This window comes from Corvus hawaiiensis, chromosome 9, assembly GCF_020740725.1.
Source record: "Corvus hawaiiensis isolate bCorHaw1 chromosome 9, bCorHaw1.pri.cur, whole genome shotgun sequence".
Taxonomy (NCBI): domain Eukaryota; kingdom Metazoa; phylum Chordata; class Aves; order Passeriformes; family Corvidae; genus Corvus; species Corvus hawaiiensis.
Genome location: NC_063221.1, coordinates 16,338,978 through 16,354,558, shown reverse-complemented (window position 1 = coordinate 16,354,558; position 15,581 = coordinate 16,338,978). Strand labels below are relative to the sequence as shown.

Sequence of the window (15,581 nt, the reverse complement as noted above, 5' to 3'; positions counted from 1 at the left end):
TCCCATGCAGCCAGACCATGTTCCCTTCCCTTTCACCCATAGGGTTCCCTTAGCAGAGCCCATGACATCCCATTCCACAAGGCAGTTCATTCCTGGTGCAGGAACAACTCTAAATGGTCGCTCTGAGGAGCACCCCTGGGCTTTTATACCCTCACACTCCTCACCCTATCCCCCATGCCAGTCTCTACCTCATTTTTCCTCCTGCCTCCCCTCTCCATGTCCATCCACCTCACCAGTCACTGGTTTTCATCTCCTTATCCTAAAGGGTGGCCCCCACCCAGAGCCCAATGTGTGTTTCTTTCTGCAGCTTGCAGGCTGAGCTGCCTGAAGAGAAGTATTTCTCACCAGCCTTGTCCTGCCCTGGTCCTTTGTCTCCTCCTACCTCTCAGCTTCTGTGTGCCAATAGGTTTCCCACTAGACTTAGAGAAATCATTTGCACAGTTTAAACATTAATCAAGGAGGCTACATGGAGGAATGTTCTGCTCTAAGATACTGGTAGTTGGTGTAAATACTGCTACTGAAAAAAGAGGCCTGTGATTTATTATAAACAAAAGTGTATTTTTTTTCCAATGAAAGCTTCGATGCAACAGTAATAAAAATGAAGATTCTGTACAACAAACTGCACTATTAAACATATTCTCCCGTTGTTAAAATACCCAATGATGTTGGGTATTTTAAGTAATCTCTGCCCAAATAGCAGTCACTGTCAGCTTTTTTCACCAAGAACATGACCACTTTACACTTTTAGTGCATTGCTCATTACAAATACTTACTAGTTCATAGTTGGAGCACATTAGCAAGTTCAAGACAATAGCATGGGCATAGTATTTCTTAAACTAAAAGGCTGGTGTTCACAAAACAATGTTAATCCAAGCTGCATATTATTACATCTGGTATGGAGAAACTACTTTATTGTGGTCCTGTAGTTCAGTTTCATCATTCTAGAAATGCATTTGAAACAGGATACCTAGAGCAATTAACCTTTCAAATACGTAAATAAAGCTTGTTCTTCTTACCTCTGGTGAAAATGAATTAAGGGGCCAGGATTCAGAAGTATACAGATGACTGCCATTAAAATCATGAAGATTGAACAACTTTGTACCTAAAGCATTTATAAATTAAACATTCAACAGGCAAGTATTGAGCATGTATTAAGGTGTTTTATGGACATCCAGTTTTGCATAATTATGAACACAGCTGTAAATCTGAAGAATAGGGTGCAGATTAAAGGTAGTAGAGTGGTCATGCTTTGTGGAGTGCCAGGATCAGATTATGTTTATTTACTCATGGCTTGAGTTTTAACAATGACTCAGAGATGCTACTAGAAAAAAAGAACACACACACTGCAGCTCACTTAGTAACAGCTAGGAATGAGCTGGAAAATACCTCATAGGCTCCTATTTGAGCAATATTGCACAATCCTGAGCAATCCAGCTTCTGTCTTAAAATTCAGGTCTAGCTCTTGCTTACACACTTCCTGCAGTAGTTACGATTGAAGTACAGCTGAATGTGGAGGGACAGTAAAGAGCCAAGACTATCCACAACTATTAACTTCTTTCTCATGTCATACAGCAGATTCCTACACTATGCAATCTTCCCTTTTTAACTGGTAGGACACTTCTGCTATTCAGTATTTTTAAAAATTAACTTCAGTTTTCATACTATAGCTTAGTCCACAAACTCCTTGCTTTTCAATATTTGCTACAGCTAAATTTGGGTTAAAGGTTTCCAGTGAAGTTCTTGAAATGGATGCTGGTATTGCTGCTAAACCATATAGATGACTTTAAGAAATAATACTCTAGAATTCTTGGCTCCCAAAGGGCTCACCATACAATGACAATTAAAAAATGTTGAGCTACTTAAACATTCAAGACGTAAGCATGAGGTAACAATGTGTAAACAGAATCTGATTTGTCTCATATTACAACCTATACATTCTAGAATAAAATTCTAATTTTCCACAGTTAAAAAATTCTTTAATGTGCAAATTCTGCCATGCCAAGGTATTAGTAAACTTCAATCTCACAGTTCAGTTTATTCATAACAGCAGCTTGGACTTGGACACATTATTTGCAGTAGTGGCAATTCTTCATAAAACTACTTAGGAGAAAAATCCTCTGCAGGTACTTCACAAATGAGCAATGTTTTTCACAGAAATGGAAGATGTTCCCTCAGCTGATGTGGTAGCACAGTGAATACTTTCATCCTGTTCAAGATCTGACAAAGTGCACAGAACAGTCAAGCATGCAGAGTTGTTGTTTCCGTAACAGCACTGAACACCAGAAGTACTTCTGGCCTCTGCTCGATCATTCAGTGGCATGTTCATTCTTCGAGAAGCCCTGTCATAAGTTACTGACTGAAGGGCAAGACTGAAAGAGCCATTCATAAAATCTGAGTAAAGAAATACCTTTTTAAAAAGGTGCGGATTGTTTTTATCAAATGTCTTGGGCCACCTCTAGTGGCCCAAGGCATCAGTATTCTCTTCTGCTGCTGGAGAAGCTAAGAATCATTTGTATGAGAAATTTTCTTCCACAGTAAAGTTTTTAAGTTATTGAGTATTAAAGAATGCTCCATTTCCATCTGATTTGCTGTGACTTTCAGGGCAATGCACAAGTACAGTTGTTTCTCTAGTTCTTCATGGATATCAGAAGGAGCACCACGAAGCAGATAGTCTTTAAGGAGCTGACAAGCTTTTGCCAAGTTTGGCTGGATTACTTCAGTGGTACATCTCATTTTACTTTGGTCACATAGTGTTCTACAGTCTGTACCATAAATGCAGTCCAAATCTGAGTCACACTGACGATCTTTAATTATTTCCTTCAAATTAATTTCTGGCACAATTTTTCTCATGTCCATCATTTTCAAATCATATTTATCATTATATCCCAAGTTTTTGGCACTTGTATCACACATCAGAAAGTTTCCATAAGGTCCATGGAAAATATCTTCCACAAATTCTAAAAGCCCTATAGCTATTTTTGCCTTTCTTGGCCATGATGGAGTGAACCACTGGTCCATGCTTCTTCTGAAGCCAGAGGGAATGAGAAGTTCTATAATCCATGGAAGACTGATTCCATAGAGAGAGGTATATTCAACTCTTTCGGTCACATAGAGATCCCCACAAAAACCCATCAGCTTGGGAGTATGTTCTTTATCCTGCAAGATCACCATTAATAGAAACTCTTCTAGCTGCAGGAGTGCCCATGCAGATTTTGCTTCTGGCAAAGAGACTCTCCCATCTTTGTTTCCATCGGCGAAAGACAGGATGAGATTAACCAGTTCTGAAAGATTTCCTTGTTCACCCAATTTTGCCTAAAAGCAACAAACAAAAAAGATGAAGTATGATTTCATTAACTGCCCCCAATCCGTCTGTCATTCTGCCTCCTGTTACTCTCCTTCTATGAACAATGGGAGTAACAGGGTACGTTCTAGTTTTCATTGGTTATTGATGTAACAGGACCTGCCATCAGGTGCGTGCAGAGCTTCCTTTTTGTTCTGTTCTCACAGGCACTGAGCATTGTAATCCTCTGGAAGTACTACCTTTCTTTGCACTTCAAAATGCAAACATTAAAATTCAAACATTGTTCTTGATCAGATCAGTCCTTAGAAAAATTGTATCAAGTAGCTTATTCAATATTGTCTACAAAAAAGTGTGCAGAATTCAAATGTTTAGATCAGGTTTAGTTTTCAGTTGATCAGACCTTACAAATGTAGTGAAATCATGTTATCAACTACGTTTTGGCCAATTATTAAAGGTACCAAGACAAAACTGGGTCCAAATCCCATAACTATACTGAAATGCTTAATTTTGTTATTTGAAGTAACCACATCCATTGTAGGACTACAGAGAAAGAAGTCATTGCTGGAATCAGAACTGTTCCATTTTTAGCTGAATGCTCACACAAAGGCAGATCAACTTTTTCCAGATTTCCTTAAAACTACCCTAATACACCTGCTGCTCACCATTGTTAGAGACAACGCTGCTGTAATGCATCACTACTGACATCAGCCTTACATCATATTTTCTATATAAATACTAGCAAAATCTATAGACCAGATGAACGCCAGCTTCCATCATTTAAAGAGTAAGGAAAAAACCCTGATAATTAGTTACTTCAAACTTCAAGATAAGCACCTCTGGGAAAAACTATTTCTGTGCTGATTATTTTTCTAACATACTCTTGAACAAGGCTCATACAATAGGGTATTCTCTCCAGCTTCAAGAAAACAAGCCTTTCTGTCAAAATAGAATAAATAAGAATATACGTACTTTAAAAAGACCGTATACCATTTCTTTGAATTTCTCAACAGTAGTTCCTCTTGTTGGTTTATCAAATAGGACTATTTCCTTCCTTGGTTCTGGGTCAGTACCAAAATCAAGTTGAGCAGCTTCTTCCATCTGGCATTTTATAACACTTTGCAGATTTCCCCAGATTCCTAAATACATCTATGCAGAAAAAGAGGGGAAAAGGTATGAAACACTGTAGAAGTCCATCTGAAGACCACCTGTCCTCCAACCACTGCTTCAAGAGTCAAACAGTGACACTGATCAGAAACTGAATCTCGTGTGCAAACGATGAATAAGGCAATTTGAACAATGGCAACTTCAAATACAACCCACTGCTGCAGGTTCTTCGGAGACACTACACTGTCAAAATACAGACAGCTTCCCAAACAACAGATTGGCATTACTGCCACCTTTGCATAGCTTGTTACAAGGCTGCTGCTTCTATCTGTGATGCAGGATAGCAGAGAAGCAGTATGCTTTGTGCAAGTATGCACATTCTGTCAAACTGTGGAAGGATTCAATATATATTATATATGTTTCCAAAATACATATATTATAAAATAAATAGATACCCCTCTACATATAGGAATAATGTATATTATTGTATATAGGTGCATATTATATGTTTTAATTTGTATTATACTGTATCTTCTCTGTATAGGTGTGTGTATGTATATATATGGGTGTGTATATATATACACACACACACACGCTCTGCATGTCACAGCAAATGAAGTTTGAAATAATCAGTATTAAACAGATTCAACTTGCTGACAGTAAAGTCTACCTGGCGTTCCAGACAATGACATTTCAGTGGGAAATAATAAAACTAGGTTGGATGAGTAAATCCTTACCTGGTTATTGGGCTTTGTTGACAAACATTTTCCAAAATACAGTGTTTCTTTAGCACAAAGACTACTACACGCTGACCCATCAATAACACCCGTCTTGTATTTATCACACTGAAACAAACAGGGAGAAAAATATTTAATGAATTGCCTAAGAAAGGAGGCAAAAACTGTATCTCTTTCAACACCCAAGTTTTGAAAGAAAAATCTAAGAAAAAAATGTAAATTACCCTATGTCAAAATAATGTTAGAGACACAACTGGTTTTATCTGTAACTGAAATTATAATCTTACTTCGGCATGATGGAATATGAGAATTTGATTAAATTACATGTGGCACTGACTGAATTAGTCAAACTTCAAAAAGCTATGCTAAATATACTTACTATAATTTTCCTACAGTCATGTCCTCTGCACAGTTCTGTGTAGGTGGAGTACTGAACATACATAATCCAGCTGCCAATAAACACTACTAACCAAGAGATGAAGAGATACTTTATCCGCACATAGGACAGACGTACCTAGAGCACACAAAGAGAAAATACTGTTTGTAATTCACTGAGCAGCAGTAAACATGATTTACCATTTCATCTTTAAGGAATTTGACTTATAAATAATGATAAAAAAAAGTGATAAAATAGTGATAAAATAAGCAGACTGCATTATATGGAACATTTGCTTCCTTCAGTGAGCAAAACTGATAGGGGAGGTCAGTTTGACTTATGTAAGTGGAAGGAAAATTAAATAAGAGATATAAATAAATAGAACAAAAGGTGTCAGACCCTCACAGGGCAAGCCAGACTGCAGGAACCAATTTGATCAAAAATCATAAACTGCCAGAGCTCAATTAAGTGCATTTTTCTCTAAGACTAGTTACCTATGTCCCACTCATGGTAAATCAAATCCAACAGACCAAGAATTTGGTCAAAAAATAATCTGTGTTAATGTGTAAACACACAAGATAGATATACAATTAGCAGGGTGGATTTCAGGATCAGGTTTCATGCGCTGAAGTCTCTCTCCTTCCTTGAAATGACATCATTTAATTATGCAAATAAAATTCTTCTGTACTAGCCTCACCTTCAGTGGTCTTTCCCACAACAGTGTGCATGACTTCCCTGTTGTTTCTGTGGCCTCACATAGACAGTTTTCACAGGGGCAGAAGGAAAATCTATTTATAAATTAAGAACTGAGGGAGAGCTAAGTGTCTTGCAAAGTAGGAGGGATGTTTTGATCCTTTCCTTCTTCTTTTTTCCTCCTCGTCAGAGAGTCTGGTGTGCTAACAGGTTGATTTTCATACTCACGTCAGGATTAGAAACTAATTAGAAGGTCAGGATCAGCTTTAGCAGCAGGATGTAAGGAAAGTGCATGATAGCAGCTATATTTGGTCAGCATTTGGTCATTTCTATCAGTATCCTAATCTTCAGTAATACCTATAAAAAGATACTCTTGAAGATTGAGATCATATATAATATATACCAAATGTGCTCCCAGTTTCCTCTAGAAGAACTTGCTAAGCCAGATATGATAGTCTGCATTTAGTAAATCTCAAATAATTTATCTTTCATTTAAAATATTTCAATTTACCCAGACTGCCTTAAAAATCTACATAAGCTTTTAGCATCCACAACAAACTTTAGCAATTAATTTACAGGTCTACTATCCACTACCAAGGTCAGGCACTGGACTTTATTTTACTGAAGTCTGATTCATATTAACTTTGTTTGATACCCCCCAGTTCATGTATTGGAAGAGTGAACAATTTCTGTCCACTCTGTCCCCGTCTGACATGATTTTATAGACCTCCATAACACACCTCCCTGTGATGTCATCTCTTTTCCAGACTGACAGGTCCTAACTTGACTGTTCCTCATAGAGAAATTATCCCATATGTTTGGAAAAGGTTCCAAGAAAAGTAGTAATGATGAGCAATTTTGCCATCACACATATACACAGAACTGTAGCAATGTAAATAAGCAATTTTTTTTAATTAGAAAGACTGCAATAATTTATTAGAATTTATTAAAATATGACAAACAGCCAGCATGCATTACACCCTTTCTATTGGAAACAAAAAACCCAGAAAAAGTCAGTTTCAAAAGACCCAAAGATGATTTCAATCCATAGAGCTGTGGTCCTGCCACATGCCTCAGCTGTGCATCCCTATTCCTTCACACCTTCACAGACACTCACTTGACAATCTTAAAACTACCCGGTTAAAAAAAGAGAGAGTTACAATTAACTTTTTATTCCAGTGATTTCTTTTAGAGACAGGTTTTATAATTTGGGGGGTTTTAAAGCTGTTTCTAATAACCCTGTTATGTAGCAGAACATGAAGCACAGGAAACTACTGGTAAAATCTGGGGAAGATCAACAGAAATGAAACTGACAATTTTAGGGAAAGCTGTTTCTTGTGTAAAAGCTGCTTGGGAACCAAAGCTTCTGGGACAACAAATCCTCCTCATTCCTCAGTGCTTCTTGCTGAATCCTTCCATGAACCTTTATAATACACTTTAAACCAAAGTGCTACTTCATGAAATTTTGTATTATTGTATGCATTTAGTACAACTTCAGAGACCAGCAGTGGCCTGCAGGCCTCAGGACCACTGCAGAATATTGACCATACTCCCAGTACAGATACTGTATATATTGTCCTCCTCCTTAGGAAGAAAGAGAATGTACTTGAGACCGAAAATCCTCCCCAAATGCCATCTGACTACATCATGTATTTGGCAGGAAGTTCCAGAGAAGCTAGATTTATTTTGAGCTCAGCACTGTGCCAATGGAGTCATGCAGCTTTTGACTTGCAAAAGCCACTCTGCCAGTTCAGAGCATGGACAAACAGCCTCCCTCTGCTTACAGACAACCAAGGTTCCACTCTCTGGTTCAAAGGGAATTACTTTTCTAGTAAGGACTTCCTCATCATGCTCAGGAAAACGCCTGATCATTATTTGATTTCTTCCCATACATTCCCCTACCAAATTTTCATTTTCTCCCCAGAATCGGTCTGTGAGTGTAGACACACTTAGTTTACTTCATCTGGCACGTGCACACACTGTCCTAATGCAGGAACATGGATTTACTGAGTCTGGTTTGGTCACACGAGTGCTGATGCACCCAGAACACAGAGGACTTACACCTACCATGCAGATCACTGGAACACATTTCTGAGCAAGACGTCCCAGACAGTGCTTAGGGAGCAACACATATAGATGGGCTCCATTTGAAACTGTGACAAACTGCCAGGAAACTTGTAATAAGAACATTTTTAGGGCAACAGAATGACTGAGAGTTCCAAAATTATCCAAAAAAGAAAGAAAGTATTCAAAACAAGGAAACAGTTTCTTTTTTCATCTCTAGTCTTCCATCAAGATTTAAATGTGAGCCAGGGAATGCAAGAATGAGGGAAAACACTTGTAATGCTTGATATTACAGATTCAACTTCTTCCATCACTTGTATATTCTGCTAAGTCATGTGCACTGAATAATAATCAGACATTCATCCCTTGAAATAGAATTGGAAAACCTCTTCTTGCAAAACTCAAGCCTGGATGCACTCCAAAGCATATGGAGAGTAGTGAATCAACATGCAACATAACTTGACAGATTTTTGGTGAGTCTACTTTTTATTTAAAACACTTTTATGGCTAAAGAGTATGAAAGTGTTTCTTTGTTTAATAGTAGAGATAGCTTAATTCTGGAAAGTATTCCACATAACCATAGTGTAGTAATCTTCTCCAAATCAGAGTTGCTCTCTCCACTCATCTTACATGCTCACAATAGAAAAGGACAGATAAAAAAAAGTAGGCCGATCATGCTCGAAATTCTGTTTTGTTCTCTGTTCAGGTTGATTTGTCTATCACAGGATGCACTTCAGGTAGGCTGACATGATGTCTAAGAGCATTAGCCCACACTGTTTTGGATGCCAGGAACAGGAGACATTCATATCTCTAAGAGCAGACAGTGCATGCTTATGATTATGCCAGTGTCTTGAATTATTTTGCATCCTGAATAACCAAACTGAGTAAACAGAGCTGAGGTATCTTTTGAAATAAAATAATGACCAAGATGGAAAATGGGACATCTCTCCTTAAAACGTTAAGCAAAACAGAAGGGATTAAAATCTTAGAGCAAAGAGACTATATAGGAAATTTCTGCTGTGTGGGGCTTTAGACTTGCTTATTCTTTGGCCCATCGAAGACAGTCTCTTGTACATTACTGCAGTCCATGAGGCACCTCTACAGAGTCTGTAAACTTGGTCCAGAATCTATAAAGGCCAAACTTCCACACGTGCAAGTGCTCTTTACATGATTGTTGTCACAAGCAATCCTGCTGGTTAGTCCTTGGCCTCACAATGCAATTGCTAACTACAGCTATCAGAAAGAACTTCAGGACAATGTCTCTTAAATTTGGGACACTAACCTCTCCTTGTAAAACAAAATCCCAGTGTTAATCACCCAACTGTAAAATCCTATAAATACAATTAAATTATTTTGTGGTGTTTAAAAGTTTGTCAGGTTTTAGGGTATTTTTGTTGTTTTGTTTACTATTATTACATGATCTGCAGTCTAAGCAATGGCAAAGTTTTGTACTTCAGAGTTACTATTCTTCAGAGTGACAGAACTTTAACATTGACTCAGAGAGTCCCTAACACTAAGTTTTGGGCTGAGCTAAGATATCTAAGTGTGCCCTGCTCCTTTTACACGAGCTGACACATGGAAGAACGTCTTTTTTAGGCTCAAAAATCATCAACTGTTTACCTATGGATCTTGCATTCTGCACAAAAGCTAAAGTGTGTGTAAATCAAGAGAACATTTGCCATAGAATATCTGTTGCAACCCAGCTCGTAACATCCTGCTCCTATTAGGGCAGAAATCTAGAACAGGTATTAAGTTTTGTCTCACAGAACCTGATGTTCTGGTGATTCATTTCACAGCATAGTTTTCAAGAAGTCTGGAATGCCAGCAAAAGCTGGAATTCACTCCGTGATAACCTTCCACTGTACAAACATCTTCCCTGGTGTGCTACTTGAAATGCTGCATAGAAACACTACACAAGTCTTTCCACCTTGATCATAGTCCTCAGTGAGTTAAGTCTACCATTTACTTAGAGACCGTTGGCTTCTTTGGAGACAAATCTCAACAAAGCACTCAGCAATTAGTGTAGTTAAATCATGACTACATTTGTCATGTACCAACAGTAACATGCAGTGACAAGAAACACCAATATATTGATAGTTGCTGCCATTCTATGGATGCATCAGATATTAACATACATTCACTGACAGAGAAAAACATGTTTATGTTCACAAAGCCACTATTAAATCTCCTAAAACAAGTCAGCAGAATACGCAAAATCGGCTCTCAGTATAAGAAAGCACACACAGAATTTTTTTTTTTAATCTGCAATAGAAACAAACATTTAATTTCTTTGGCTTTTCTAATAAATAATTTTGCAGTCTTCGTGTTTCTTAGAAGATTTTAAAATAACATTTTGCTTGGAAGGCCTTAAATTAAATTTTGAGAAGAAGAGCAGAGAAGAATGTTATCAGATATCACCATATAATGATAAGAGACTACCAAGGCAAAGGAGGCAAACAATTTGGAGACTTCTAATTTGAAAGGTAGCGTATAGATTATGAATTCATTTCTATTTGTATTGAAGGCTTTATCCCATAGGAATCCAAATATTATACAATTGTCTACTTCGATAAATAGATCTAGAGTACTCTTCTTTGGTTTAAAACCCAAGTGATACTGACCCAGATTTGCAGGTACATACCATGAAACAAACACTAAAGAGGGTAAAATTATATCTGTATGCTTCTCACTAAACATTACACCCCCACTCTATGTACTTCTGAAAAAAGAACAAAATTTCTTCTCATTTGGAAAAGTTCCAGATGAGGGGAAATTCAAACATTCTGGATTTTAAAATGCACCAATATGAGGTTTAAAATTTTTAATCAAATGATCACTAAGCATACCAACAGATGACAAACACATAAGCAGCATATATAAGAAAAGTAAACATTATTTATATCCTCCAACACAACAGATGTTCACCTTATTTAAAATCTAGTTAAAATACAATCCAACTGATAAAAAGGAAATCCCGTGGATAAACCATTAAGCTACCACAACGTCGTAACTAACTGATATTTCACAGCAGAACTTCCTACTACACAATAGCCACAGCACTTCCAACCAAAACAGCCTTACTCTGCTAACTGAAGTAATGCAAACATGTACCTGCATATAGAAATACAACAGTGTGTCTACGAACATACAAGGCAATGCATGGAGCAGCAGAAGAAAAGTGCCCGACATTAATTTTTTTAGAAGACACGAAAAAGGAATATGAACTGCTCATCCAAGCTGTGGTCCGCGCGCTGACAGGATGGATGGCTGCAGCACCGGCAGTAGGTGTAAAGGAGGGACGTGGGGCACAGCTGGGGGGTTCCCGGGCCGCGGCAGTGCCCCACTGGCAGCGCCGTGAGCCCGGGGAGCCGCGGGCCGCCTGCCGCGTAACAGGTCCTGCGCCGGCCGCTCGGGGCGGGCGCTCCGCGGAGCGCGCTGCGCCCGAGGCGGCGGGAGAGGCCCGATCCCACCGGCGGCGGGCGGCGAGAGGCACCGCGGCCCCGAGGCCGCCGCCACCTGCTCCGTGCCCCGACACCCACCAGCCGTGCCCGGCGCCGCCGCCTCCCGCCGGCCGAGCGGCACCGCGGCGCAGCCGAGCCCCGGCCGCCGCCAGGCGCAGGCGGGAGGGGAACGGCGGCCGCGCCGGGCCGGGGGAAGCGGCGAGAGCCCTGCGGGGGGCGCCCGCTCCGGAGGGAACTTTGCGGGGAGGGACGGGCGCCGGCACCGGCCCTTCGCCGGCCTACCTGCGCGGAGTGGGGCTTCCTCAGCCAGACCCCCGGGAAGAGCCGCTTCGCCATGGCAATCACACATCCCCGCAGCGGGCGGCGGTCGGAGGCGGAGCGGTGAGGAGCGCTCCCCCTCCTGCCGCTGCAGCCGCGCCGCCGGCTCCGCTCGGCTCGGCGGGGAAGAGCTGCCTCGGGCACCGAGAGACGGCGGCTGTCAGCGGGAAGGGCGGGCGGCTGCCGCCTCAGCCACCACTCACGCCGCTGCTCGAAGGGGCGAACGCAGCGGCCGCGAGGGAGCGAGGCGGGGCTGAGGGGGCGAGGCGAGCCCCGCCCGCCACGAGCCTCTGGGGCTGTCCCAGTCCCTTTTCCCGCTCCAGGCCCGCGCGGAGCCCGTGGAACCGACAGCCACCCCCGAGTTCCCCTCGTGTCTGCCAGAAAGTGCTCGGGGCGCTGTCTGGGGACGATTATGGAGAAGTAAGTTAATAAATAACGCGTGTCGTTGATTGCGAACAGGCTCCTGTCATTTACTGGCTAGGGTATTAAAAACAGCTGCAGGCTCATTACAGTCTTAAAAAAAACCCCAACAACCGAAACCCCCCCCACAAGACGCCAAAAATGAGTAGTTCCTCCAAAATAAGGAAGAAGCATTTGCCTGGACCCGTATGAACACATGAGCAAAGTCTTTACTGTGAGGTTGGCGAGAACAACCTGAACAGGTTACCCAGAGAAGCTGTGGATGCTCTAGTTCAAGGCCAGGTTGGACAAGGCTTTGAGCAACCTGGTCTAGTGGGAGTTGTCCCTACCCGTGGCAAGAGGGTTGGAACAAGATGATCTTTAAGGCCCCCTCTAACCCTAGCCATTCTATGATTCTACATTAATGCCATAAAGTGGGGAAAAGTTACCAATTTCTTCTTCACCAGAGGATCTCTCAGCCCTTCATGCGCTGTGGGAAGCCTCAGTCCAACTGTAATTTGTGAGAACACTGTTCGGTTCAAGTAAAATCACCCTTTCTTATGCAAATTTTGATTTTTGTCCAGCCTTCTTGTGTTTATGACTTGATTGTGACTTCTTTTAATGCAGTGTGTTAGCAGAGTCAAAGCCAGAGGCTGGGAGCCTCCAGTCCTGATGCTTTTTGACTATGAAACTTTAGGCGCAAAGATTATGCCACGGTGTTGGGATAAAAACGAGATGAACATATCATGTTACAGCTTTGGGTGTTCGGCGCACTTACCAAAGAAGGCTGCTTTGATGAGAAGATGGGTCACAAAATACTACTGTAAGGATAAGCTTCCACTTTTTGGCAGGGCTTACTCTTAGGATGTGTATGTGGAAACCAAATGTTAGGAGCTCACAAAGGATTAAAACTGCAGAATTTAGAGATCTGTGCTTTAAGATTCAAGAACAGTCTGTGACTGTTTTTTGAATAATATAATCACTGCCAGAGTCACCCTGAAGTATAAATCTGAAAATTAATTAGTAAGATTTGGCACTCCTGTAAAAGCAATCCTGGCTTTAATAACAGCCAGTGACTCTCACAGGGTTTTCTTCTCTTCCTATTCAGCAGGCCCAGATGGCTGCACTTTCTGCATCACCTCCTTCTACAGCTCAGTGGTTTGCACAAGTTTAGCTGGGTTATGGGCATGCAACAGAACAGCAACACAAGAGGAGGCCACAGAGCAAACATTTTGCTGAATAATCTCAAGCCCTTACTTCATCCAGTGCTCTATGCCAACCCTTGGAATGACAGGCTGGGAGTAATTGTGAAATGTTGGTGTCCCATATGGCTGGCAAGGATCTAAATGTTTCATTCCCATTACATCTAGATCCAAACAGTTCCTGGCATGTGTTCTTTAGGGGATATATTTTCACTTAGTACATGAGATCTTCATCATCAGCAGGTGCTTTATTCCAGCACTGAAATGTTTAGTTCTTCTTCCAGTACTCTTTGTGCCCAGGCTATGCTAAATGCTAAAAAATAAGGCTGTTTCAGCCTTTTTCAGTTACCTGTTAAATCCCTGGTTAAGCCTCAATAGAGGCAACTCCTGTGAAAATCTAGACCACATAAGCCAGAACAGTAACAGAAATCATGTAACATGCACCGACTTTGTATTCACAGGCTGTGGATACCACTGCAGACCCAAAGGAATATTCTAAAAACTGGGGGGCAGATGCAGAAAAACCCCACAGGTAGAACATAAGTCATATTGATGTATTATTGACTGTACAGCCTTTCCATTCACACGTTTCCATTCTGCAGTTCACACATTATCTGTTTTTGTAGGCCCATGCCAAAACTTTGGTATATCTTAATGTCCAAGCAGTAGAAGTTATGCTGATTTATTGCTACCTATTAATTCTTAAGTTTCCTATCCAGCTATAAAAATACTAAATGTTGTTACTCTAGAGATGCAGGGTTTTTGTATAAGATAGAAATCAACTGCTAGTTGTACAGTGCAGTGTTTGTCACTCACAGTGTCAAAAGGTAAATGTGGTTTTATAACACCTTCTTACATTCACCTGCAGTTCCATCACAGTTTGGAGCTTATTACACATTAAGCATAACTCAGAAAAACCAAAAAATGGTTGCAAAGACTGAAGCATCCAGGAATTCTGGACATATAAGAAATGAAAATATGAGACAAATGAAAATACTGAAAAACTACAGAGAATAATCTGAATTCTTCAAGACAGTCAGTGTAATGTGCACCTTTAAAACATAATTTTATCTAATTTCTTTTGAAGGCAAGTCTCTGTTACTTGAGCAAGTAATACAGATTTTAACATTAAATGAAAGCTAAACATTAACTTACTGCAGCGGTGTTGGACTTGCTTCTTTCAGTTATTTGAAGCAGCTGCACCCACATACTGATTTACCTCAAGTACCATCGTAAGAGACTCCATGGGAAATCCTCAGGGTTCACTCACTTTCCCCACCATCATGTTATATGCAGGGAGCCTCTGACTTATGTTATAATCACAAGACTTTGAATGTTAATAGTCACAAGACTTCTCTTTCTCACAGCAGCTTTACCAACTTCCAGTCTGCCTAGCATGGCTTCCTAGACTAATGCTCTTTTTCTTGGGATATGCCTAAGAAATATTCTATGATCCTGAGCAGCTACCACAGTCTTAAAGTATTATAGCACCAGTAGAATGTAATGCCCTAGTGTTTGCCATTGCCCAGGTTTGTAGCTACGTTTAAAAAGTGTATTTACACAATATATAACATGGCACTGATTTAAAATAAAATTACCTGCATTCCTATAATAAAGTCTAGAAAAATTTAGAGGTTGCTTTCTTTTCATGTTACTCAGCTATCTACTTGCTCAGATACCTGTCTAGGAGTCTGTTTTTATACAGATTCTACTTTCTTAGGCCTGTCATTGTGGATGAGAATGAAGATCTGGGGACCCATCCAACCTTTAGACCTAAACTTTCCCTCATGTTCCCTACAGAGAGAGATACTGTTTCCTTCCTCTTTGCAAATTTCTGTGAACTCTCACTTAATCAATGTGTTAATTTTAACTTTATCCTAATAGATTATTTCCTATCATTTCCAATTCAGATTCTTATGAATGCTA

At 40.4% G+C, this 15,581-nt stretch overlaps 1 protein-coding gene across 2 annotated transcripts; it reads right to left on the bottom strand.

Moving 5' to 3' along the window:
* Positions 1 to 537: 537 nt before the first annotated feature.
* DIPK1A (divergent protein kinase domain 1A) lies at positions 538 to 12,285 on the bottom strand. 2 transcript variants are annotated; one of them, XM_048312732.1, is made up of 5 exons: positions 12,019 to 12,285; positions 5,522 to 5,656; positions 5,143 to 5,250; positions 4,271 to 4,447; positions 538 to 3,312 (listed from the first exon to the last, which is right to left on the bottom strand). In XM_048312732.1, exons 1-5 carry the CDS (start codon positions 12,070 to 12,072, stop codon positions 2,500 to 2,502), a joined length of 1,287 nt encoding a protein of 428 aa, XP_048168689.1. In that variant the 5' UTR covers positions 12,073 to 12,285; the 3' UTR covers positions 538 to 2,499. The 2 variants fall into 2 exon arrangements, with proteins under 2 accessions (XP_048168689.1, XP_048168688.1); XM_048312731.1 differs by lacking the exon at positions 12,019 to 12,285 and adding an exon at positions 11,387 to 11,614.
* Between the last annotated feature and the right edge of the window lie 3,296 nt (positions 12,286 to 15,581).